The following is a 10,048-nucleotide window of genomic DNA, read 5'->3' on the forward strand; positions in this document are numbered from 1 at the left end:
TAAATAAATTTAAAAAAGCTCTTCCTGAAATCAAGCCCAAGTTGGCATCAATTACAGTACACAAAGAGCTACATGCTATGTTACATAATCGCTCATTTTGTTAAAAAATTATCTATATCTCTCACTATGTAGGCTTTCTATGTATATGTATGTATTGATATATTAATATACACACACCTCTGCATATACACAGACACACACAGCACAACACATGGCCTACTTTTGGTCTCTTCTTCATATCTCCATCAATCCTTCAAGGTCCTTCAATGCTGTTATTAGAGGGATATATGGAAGTAGTTATTAAACACAGACTTTGAAGTCAGAATTCCGAATTGCCCACAAATGTGTAATTTCAGTTAAAATTGCCTGCTTTAAATGTAAGGCTGGACACTATAAGCTCTTAGAGGAAAACATAGGCAGAACACTGGCATAAATCACAGCAATACTTTTGGGATCTGTCTCCTAGAATAATGAAAACAAAAACAAAAATTAAAAAATGGCACCTCCTTAAATTCAAAGTCTTCTGCACAGCAAAGGAAACCATTTACAAAACGAAAAGACAGCTGACACAACGGAAGAAAACACTTGCAAATGAAGTAACCAACAAGGAATTAAACACACAACTCAATCAAAAAATGGGCAGAAGATCTAAATAGACATTTCCCCAAAGAAGACATCAGTTCAGTTCAGTTCAGAAGCTCAGTCGTGTCCGACTCTCCGCGACCCCATGAATCACAGCACGCCAGGCCTCCCTGTCCATCACCAACTCCCAGAGTTCACTCAAACTCATGTCCACTGAGTCGGTGATGCCATCCAGCCATCTCATTCTCTGTCGTCCCCTTCTCCTCCCGCCCCCAACCTTTCCCAGCATCAGAGTCTTTTCCAGTGAGTCAACTCGTTGCATGAGGTGGCCAAAGTATTGGAGTTTCAGCTTTAGCATCAGTCCTTCCAATGAACATCCAGGATTGATCTCCTTTAGAATGGACTGGTTGGATCTCCTTGCAGTCCAAGGGATTCTCAAGAGTATTCTCCAGCACCACAGTTCAAAAGCATCAATTCTTCGGCGATCAGCTTTCTTCACAGTCCAACTCTCACATCCATACATGACCACGGGAAAAACCATTGCCTTGACTAGACGGACCTTGGTTGGCAAAGTAATGTCTCTGCTTTTTAATATACTATCAAGGTTGGTCATAACTTTCCTTCCAAGGAGCAAGCGTCTTTTAATTTCATGGCTGCAATCAGCATCCGCAGTGATTTTGGAGCCCAAAAAAATAAAGTCTGACACTGTTTCCACTGTTTTTCCATCTATTTCCCATGAAGTGATGGGACCAGATGCCATGATCTTTGTTTTCTGAATGTTGAGCTTCAAGCCAACCTTTTCACTCTCCTCTTTCACTTTCATCAGGAGGCTTTTGAGTTCCTCTTCACTTTCTGCCATAAGGGTAGTTGTTTCTCCCAGCAATCTTGATTTTATAGATGGCCAAAAAGCACATAAAAAGATGTTCAACATCACTAATTATCAGAGAAATGCAAATCAAAACTATAATGATGTATCACTTCACACTGGTCAGAATGGCCATCATCAAAAAGTCTACAAACAATAAATGCTGGAGAGGGTGTGGAGAAAAGGAAACCGTCCTACACTGTTGGTGGTAATGTAAATCGGTATAGCCACTATGGAGAACAGAATGCAGGTTCCTTAAAACACTAAAACCAGAGCTATCATATGACCCAGCAGTTCTACTCCTATGCATATATCTGGAGAAAGCTAGAATTCAATAGGATGCACGCAGCTCAACGTTGACTGCAGCACTATTTACAATAGCCAAGATGTGGAAGCCTCTTAAATATCCATTGACAAAGGAATGAATAAAGAAGTGGTAGGGCTTCCCTGGGGGCTCAGTGGTAAAGAATTCACCTGCCAACACAGGAGACACTGGTTTGATCCCTGATTCGGGAAGAGCCCATGTGCCGTGAAGCAACTAAGCCCATGTGCCACGACTATTTTGCCTGTGCTCCAGAGCCCAGGAGCCGCATCTACTGAAGCTCATGCGCCCTAGAGCCTATGCTCCACAGCAAGAGAAGCCACCACAATGAGAAACCCGAGCACCGAAGCTAGAGAGCAGCCCCCGCTCACCACAACTAGAGAAAAGCCTGCACAGCCACAAATACCCAGCACAGCCAAAAATACATTAATAAAAATTCTTTTAAAATGATAATCTTAAAAAAAAGTGGTAAATACATACAATGTTTAAAGAAATTTAGTCTGTTCAACTTGAAAAAAAATAAATAAAATTGGATTATTTGATTAAAAAAAAAATAAAGTGATTAGTGATAGTTATGGACTTAAAAAAAATAAATAAATACATACATACATACAATGGAGTATTACTCAACCATGAAAAAGAATGAAATAATGCCATCTGCATGGATTGCGTGAATGACCTGAAAATCATCATACTAAGTGAACCGTGAATTTCCAGATGTTCAACCTGGTTTTAGAAAAGGCAGAGGGACCAGAGATCAAATTGCCAACATCTATAGGATCATTGAAAAAGCAAGAGAGTTCCAGAAAAACATCTATTTCTGCTTTATTGACTATGCCAAAGACTTTGACTGTGTGGATCACAATAAACTGTGGAAAATTCTGAAAGAGATGGGAATACCAGACCACCTGACCTGCCTCTTGAGAAACCTGTATGCAGGTCAGGAAGCAACAGTTAGAACTGGACACGGAACAACAGACTGGTTCCAAATAGGAAAAGGAGTATGTCAAGGCTGTATATTGTCACCCTGTTTATTTAATTTACATGCAGAGTACATCATGAGAAATGCTGGGCTGGAAGAAGCACAAGCTGGAATCAAGATTGCCAGGAGAAATACCAATAACTTCAGATACGCAGATGACACCACCCTTATGGCAGAAAGTGAAGAAGAACTAAAGGGCCTCTTGATGAAAGTGAAAGAAGAGAGTGAAAAAGTTGGCTTACAGCTCAACATTCAGAAAGCTAAGATCATGGCATCCGGTCCCATCACTTCATGGCAAATAGATGGGGAAACAGTGGAAACAGTGGCTGACTTTATTTTTATGGACTCCAAAATCACTGCAGATGGTGACTGCAGCCATGAAATTAAAAGACGCTTACTCCTTGGAGGGAAAGTTATGACCAACCTAGACAGCATATTAAAAAGCAGAGACATTACTTTGTCAACAAAGGTCCGTTTAGTCAAGGCTATGGTTTTTCCAGTGGTTATGTATGGATGTGAGAGTTGGACTATAAAGAAAGCTGAGTGCAGAAGAATTGATGCTTCTGAATTGTGGTGTTGGAGAAGACTCTTGAGAGTCCCTTGGACTGCAAGGATATCCAACCTGTCCATTCTAAAGGAGATCAGTCCTGGGTGTTCTTTGGAAAGACTGATGTTGAAGCTGAAACTCCAATACTTTAGCCACCTGATGCAAAAAGCTGACTCATTTGAAAAGACCCTGATGTTGGGAAAGATTGAGGGTGGGAGGAGAAGGGGACGACAGAGGATGAGATGGCTGGATGGCATCACCGACTCGGTGGACATGAGTTTGAGTGAACTCCGGGAGTTGGTGATGGACAGGGAGGCCTGGCGTGCTGCGGTTCATGGGGTCACAAAGAGTTGGACACAACTGAGCGACTGGACTGAACTGAAGTAAATCAAAGACAAATATCATATGATATTATTCATATGTGGAATCTAATTTTTTAAGGTGCTATGACTCCTTTTATTTAAAAACATTTATTTATTTGGCTGTGTCAGGTCTTAGTAGCAGCATGCGGGCTCTTCACTGGGTCATGGGCCACACAGGCTCTCTAGTTGTGGCAAGCTCTGGAGTTGTGGCATTCAGACTTTGTTTCCTTGCAGCATGTGGGATTTAGTTCCCCCCACAAAGGATGGAACTTGAATCCCCTGCATTGAAAGGCAGATTCTTAACCACTGAACCACCGGGGAAAGTTTCTAATTTTTTTAAAGAAATGATACAAATGAACTTATTTACAAAACAGAAACTGACTTACAGATATCAAAAACAAACTTATAGGGACTTCCTGGTGGTGCAGTGGATAGGGATCTACCTGGTAAAGCAGGGGACGCAGGTTCCATCCCTGATCCGGGAAGGTTCCACATTTCTAGAGGCAACTAAGCCAGGGCACCACCACTACTGAGCCCCAGTCCTAGGGCCTGTGCTCCTCAAGAAGAGCAACCACTGCAATGAGAAGCCCACACTCTGCAAGGAACTGGGGTCCCCACTTTGGGAGACTAGAGAAAGCCTTCACAAAACGAAGACCCAGCGCGGCCAAAAATTAAGTAATAAATAAGTAAAATTATTTTTTAAAAAAACAAACTTATGGTCACGAAAGGGAAAATGTGGTTGGGGGGGCGGATAAGTGAGGTTTGGGATTAAGGTACACACTAATATTTAGGAGGAGGGCATGGCAACCCACTCAAGTAATCTTGAGGGGAAAATCACATGGACAGAGAAGCCTGGTGAGCTATGGGCAGTGGGGTTGCAAAAGAGTTGGACACCACTTAACTGACAGAGCATGCTGCTGCTGCTTCGCATCAGTCACGTCAGACTCTTTGCGACCCCTTAGACAGCAGCCCACCAGGCTCCCCCGTCCCTGGGATTTTCCAGGCAAGAACACTGGAGTGGGTTGCCGTTTCCTTCTCCAATGCATAAAAGTGAAAAGTGAAAGTGAAGTCGTTCAGTCGTGTCCGACTCTCAGCGACCCCATGGACTGCAGTCCACCAGGCTCCTCCATCCAAGGGATTTTCCAGGCAAGAGTACTGGAGTGGGGTGCCACTGCCTTCTCCGACAGAGCATGCTGCTGCTGCTGAGTTGCTTCAGTCGTGTCCGACTCTGTTTGACCCCATAGACGGCAGCCCACCAGGCTCCCCCGTCCCTGGGATTCTCCAGGAAAGAACACTGGGGTGGTTTGCCATTTCCTTCTCCAGTGCATGAAAGTGAAAAGTGAAAGTGAAGTCGCTCGGTCGTGTCTGACTCTTTGCTATCCCACGGACTGCAGCCTACCAGGCTCCTCCGTCCATGGGATTTTCCAGGCAAGAGTATGCAGGCACTACTATATATAAGTAAAAAACAAACAACAGTGACCTACTGAATCGCAAAGGGAACTTACTAAGTACTCTGATAACCTATATGAGGAAAAGAATTTGGAAAAGAATGAATATATGTATAACTGAATGACTTTGCTGGACACCTGAAACTAACACAACACTGTAAATAAACTATACCCCCCAACCCCAAAAATCTATACTCCAATAAAATGTTTTAAAAAGTCAAACAGTTTATATTTAATAGTATCTATCTGTTAATGTGGCGAGGATCAAATGATGCAATGCATATGAATATAGGCTGGTATACAATGACAATTATTGAATAATTTATTCTTATTTTGCCAAGTACTCAGTGGTTGAAAGGGCTTCCTTGGTGGCTCAGACTGTAAAGAATCTGCCTGCAAAGCAGGAGACAGGAGTTCGATCCCTGGATCAGGAAGATCCCCTGGAGAAGAGAACGGCAGGCAACCCACTCCAGTATCCGTGCCTGGAGGATTCCATGGACAGAGAAACCTAGAGGGCTACAGTCGAAGGGACTGCATAATCAGAGACGACAGACAAATATTGTTGTCATTTACCTCCGCACCACGAGGGGAGCTGCCGCCCTCAGGCTAAGCAGGCTCCGGGGTGAGGGTGGTGGAAATTCGTCTAGCCGCGGTCACCGCCATCTTAGAACACAGGCCTTCCACACCCACGGGGTGTGGCTGCTTCCTGCAGTCTTAGAAGCAGACCGCTCGTCAAGATATCCAGGCCCTTACCTCCTTCGGCGCTCTCTTCAGTAAGCCGTGTTCTCCAGGCGTTTTGCTCTCCTTGGAAACGCTAAAATCGGCGTCTTCCGGGAGCTTTCCTCGCCCCGTGACCTCAGACGTGCACTTCCGGGACAAGAGCGTGACCCATCGCCCCGCCCTCTCCCACCCTCTCTTTCCGGTGGCGGAGTCTGGAGAAGACGCGCAGGTAGGATCCCTGGGCAAGGAGAATCGGCTGGCATCCTGCGGCACGGGGGCTCATCGGGGCCAAGGGCTTGGGGCTGAGGTCTTTCTGCGGAAGACAAACGTAGTGCCGGGCGAGAGGAGCACGGCGGGCTGACCCAGACTGTTTCGCGCCCTGTCTCGGGAGGCGGCGGTCTTGGTTTAGGAAAAAGCCTGTTCAGTGTGGGTGAGTTCGGATCTAATTTCGAAGGGGTAGGCCGGGCGCCACGACCACAACTACCTTAACCGGCAGCGCACCGTGGTTGGGAAGGATCGGATAATAAGTTGGTCTGATGTGAGTTCCCACCTTAACCGGTTTTTTCCTGGTCTCAGGCCGGGCTTCTGATCTCTTAAGTTGTCGAATCTGGAAAGTAGAAATAATCCTCTCATGAATCCCGTGGGGGATGTAGTGAGTATTCAAGAAGGGAATGCAGAAGAAACGGCCTTTCGTTAGGTGCTTCCTAAGTCCGAGTGACTGCTAAGTCGGGCACATTGCAATTTCTGTGCAGGTCTCTCAGAGCCAGAAATTTAGGGTAGGGATTGCACATCGTTGTTTGCTGAACACCTATCACGCCTGTTTCCCCTGAAACCAGAGATGAGGAGCACTCTAGACTTGCCAGGGTGGGTTGGGAGTCACCTGGGAACCCAGATTTCTGCTGCTGGCAGCCTGGAGCGGGAGAGCCGGAGCTCTTCAGCGTCCTGCTCACCTTTCTCAGGGAGGACGTATTCCCAGAGTTGTAAACATTTGGAGTTTTGTCGTTGACATTGGAATTTTTTTTTTTCTTCTCCTTAAGAAATGGCACCTCGCAAGGGGAAGGAAAAGAAGGAAGAGCAGGTCATCAGCCTCGGCCCTCAGGTAGCTGAAGGAGAAAATGTATTTGGTGTGTGCCACATCTTTGCATCCTTCAACGACACTTTTGTGCACGTCACCGATCTTTCTGGCAAGTGAGTTACCCCCGTGAAGAGGCACAGGACCCGGTTATCAAGGGCTGGGGTTAGAAATGACCAGGGAACTGAGGAGCACTTTAAGGGGATCTTCAGAAAAAAGATGTTCAGATAAGGATATGTGCTTGGTTGCTTAGTGCACAGATTCTGTAATCTAGCTTCTGGAGTTCTAAGAGAAAAGGAAGTACATTTTTTGCCTTTACAGCCTGGGGACCTCTTAGGTAAAATGAGGAGGAATTCCTCCTATTGGTGGAGTAATAAGGTTAAAGGTAAGAGTAAAGTGTTGATACAATGTTAATCTGGGATCTGTGAACACCATCACTGCAGAGCCTAGGGCAGTCTTGTGGGATGAGGATGCTTGTTCAGATTGACTTTCATCCTTTGCCCTCCCTGGGCAGTAGTGCTCTTTATCTTTAGGATGTGATATGCACTCTGAATCCTTGATGGGTAAGAAAGAAAGGATCCTGTGCTTTTGTTCCCAGGGAAACCATCTGCCGTGTAACTGGTGGAATGAAGGTGAAGGCTGACCGAGATGAGTCCTCTCCATATGCTGCCATGTTGGCTGCCCAGGATGTAGCCCAGAGATGCAAGGAGCTGGGCATTACTGCCCTCCACATCAAACTCCGGGCCACAGGAGGAAATAGGTAAGGCTGGGAGGATAGTGAGGTCACTGAGCTTGGGCAAGGCATCATAGGTACCTATGTAATTAATATGGGCATACCTTAGATACTGTGGGTTTGGTTTCAGACCACTGCAATAAAAACAATATCTCAGTAAAAATGAGCAACATTGTTTTCTCAGTGTGTATAAAAGTTATGTTTACACTATACTGTAGCCTATTGTGTGTGCAGTAGCATTGTGTCTTTTAAAAAAATTTCAGCATACCTTAATTTAAAAATACTTTATTGCTTAAAAAAAAAGGAACCATCTGATAGTGAAGGGACTTTTTTTAAAAGGCATGGTTTGTGAAGCACAATTAAATGAGGTGTGCCTGTAATTGGTTTCTGCACGCACCCCTGCCCCAATTTACTGTGTTGGTTGAGCTAAGTACTAGAAGAGAGTGATGGGGGAAGCAGGTATTGTCTCCATCTCTGTGGCTCTTAGGTTGGCAGAGTCAGGCTTTAAAGAATAGTTTTGCAGCAAATGTTGGGAAGCAGAAACGTGTCAGGGCTGGGTTGATAATAAAGTTTAAGTGAAGACCTAATGTTGTGATATTAGGAATTGGTCCAGTGAAGGAAGGACAGAGGAGAGTATTTCAGCCAGGGACAACTGGAAGGAAAAGGTCTTGGAGTGGAAATGAGCTTGGCACATTTCTGGGCATGAAAACTTTTTAATAGTAGTGATTTGAGGTTGAGGTTGGTTGGTTTGTTAAAGATGGCTGCTGTGTTGGGAAGAGACCAGATAGGAAGTTGTTAAGTGATCCATTGATCTTGGGAGGGTGGGAAAGGACAGATCACCAAAAAGGCTAAGAATCACAGCATGTGACGAAAGGGAGCACTTGATATTTGGCAGAATATTGTAAAGCAATTATCCTTCCATTAAAAATAAGTATTTTTTAAAGGAAGGCACTTTCCTTAAACAGGCTGCAGGCAGAGCAGAATACAAACTATGGCCCATGGTGCTGGGGAGCTATGCAACAAATAATGACTTGGCCAAAGGCTTTTCATAATTTTGGTATTTGTTTTCTAGGACCAAGACTCCTGGACCAGGGGCCCAGTCAGCGCTCAGAGCCCTCGCCCGCTCAGGGATGAAGATTGGGCGGATTGGTGAGTACCCCTATTTGGCTGATGCTTGGTTTTCTTTCAGATTTGACCCCAGAAAGCATGCGGTCTGTGTAGTGGATATAGGCCCTGATCTGCTAACTTTTGGCAGTTAGATTTGTTAATGGGGTGTGCGAGAGGTGGCGAGTCACATAAACTCTACCTGAACATTCATGTCACCTTGGCCTGAATGTCCTTTAACAGCACCGTCTCATTTCTGTACTTCTGTGCCTGATGGTGGCTGGTGGAATTAATGGGAGATGAATTGTCCTTTCTAGTGTTTTCAAGGGAGTTGTGTTCGGTATTTTGGGGGGCTGACTACCGCATATTAGTAGAGTGGGCCAGTCATTGTGACGAAAATATATGGAGGGGGCGCAGTGGCTCCCATGGTTGAGAATCACAGCAGTTCTCTATACTTGCATAGCGTTTATACCCTCGTGTCTGTGATCTGATTATTTATAGCTCTTAGGAAGAAGATGTTAGCCCTTCCCTGCTATTTCTGTGGCAGCGTGTACTGATCCCTCAACCTAATGGTCCATCTCTCAAGATTTTTTTCAAAACATTTTCAATCTTTTACCTGTTAAAAAGGAGCTATTCTTCAGTTTGAGAGGATTTTTCCACTAGAGTCAGTGGGCTAGGTATCAGAAACCTGGATTTGTCACCTGCCTCTGACATCCAATTCAAGTTGCCTACTCTGTCTGAGTCTCAGTTTCCCCTTCACTGAAGTTGAGTTCAAACTACATGAGAAGTTTTTAGAAGGCAGCTCGGGGGGCACCTCCACACCCATCTGCTACATAATGAGGACTTGTGAAGCAATAGGATCCACTGCTGATCTGTTTGACCATTAGCCTTGGCGGCCTGCGCCCCTTCCCATCCAGCTCCTGACAATGATGTTTCTCTTCCTCCCCACAGAGGATGTCACCCCCATCCCCTCCGACAGCACCCGCAGGAAGGGGGGTCGCCGTGGTCGCCGTCTGTGAACAGGACTCCTCAAATTATTGCTTTCTGTTAATAAATTGCTTTGGCATAAGCTGTTTTTGACTCCAGTCGTCTCTCCTTTATGTAGGGGCCACTGCTCGGGGGTACTTGATTCCTTCTTCCTGTCTCTATTTCACCAGGGTATGGGGCTGTCTTGAGGTCGTGGGTGCATTGATAAATGAGCAGCCATTTGCATTGCCTCAGAGAATGTATATAACCTGTCAGAGAGGAACATGCGGTGTTGATCCAGTCCCTGCCGTGGGACAGGGTGAGCCTGTTTTCTGTGAACTGGCT

The 10,048-nt window shown here is 45.2% G+C and overlaps 2 protein-coding genes across 3 annotated transcripts in view; one reads left to right on the top strand and one right to left on the bottom strand.

The window, feature by feature from the left end:
• The window catches only part of NDST1 (N-deacetylase and N-sulfotransferase 1), a 130,155-nt gene extending 124,189 nt beyond the window's left edge, over window positions 1–5,966 (bottom strand). The window contains exon 1 of the mRNA XM_055431347.2: window positions 5,862–5,966. The gene's annotated coding sequence lies outside the window, so the exon portion shown is untranslated. The remainder of the gene's footprint in view (window positions 1–5,861) is intronic.
• On the top strand, window positions 5,900–9,810 carry RPS14 (ribosomal protein S14). 2 transcript variants are annotated; one of them, XM_055431352.2, is made up of 5 exons: window positions 5,900–6,057; window positions 6,866–7,016; window positions 7,499–7,660; window positions 8,706–8,782; window positions 9,689–9,810. In XM_055431352.2, the coding sequence occupies exons 2-5, from the start codon at window positions 6,868–6,870 to the stop codon at window positions 9,754–9,756; spliced, it is 456 nt and encodes a 151-aa protein (XP_055287327.1). In that variant the 5' UTR covers window positions 5,900–6,057; window positions 6,866–6,867; the 3' UTR covers window positions 9,757–9,810. The 2 variants fall into 2 exon arrangements, with proteins under 2 accessions (XP_055287327.1, XP_055287328.1); XM_055431353.2 differs by lacking the exon at window positions 5,900–6,057 and adding an exon at window positions 6,235–6,258.
• The last annotated feature ends 238 nt before the right edge of the window (window positions 9,811–10,048 follow it).

Source organism: Moschus berezovskii, chromosome 8 (genome assembly GCF_049115385.1).
Source record: "Moschus berezovskii isolate FMDL1 chromosome 8, NW_MosBer_1.0, whole genome shotgun sequence".
NCBI lineage: Eukaryota > Metazoa > Chordata > Mammalia > Artiodactyla > Moschidae > Moschus > Moschus berezovskii.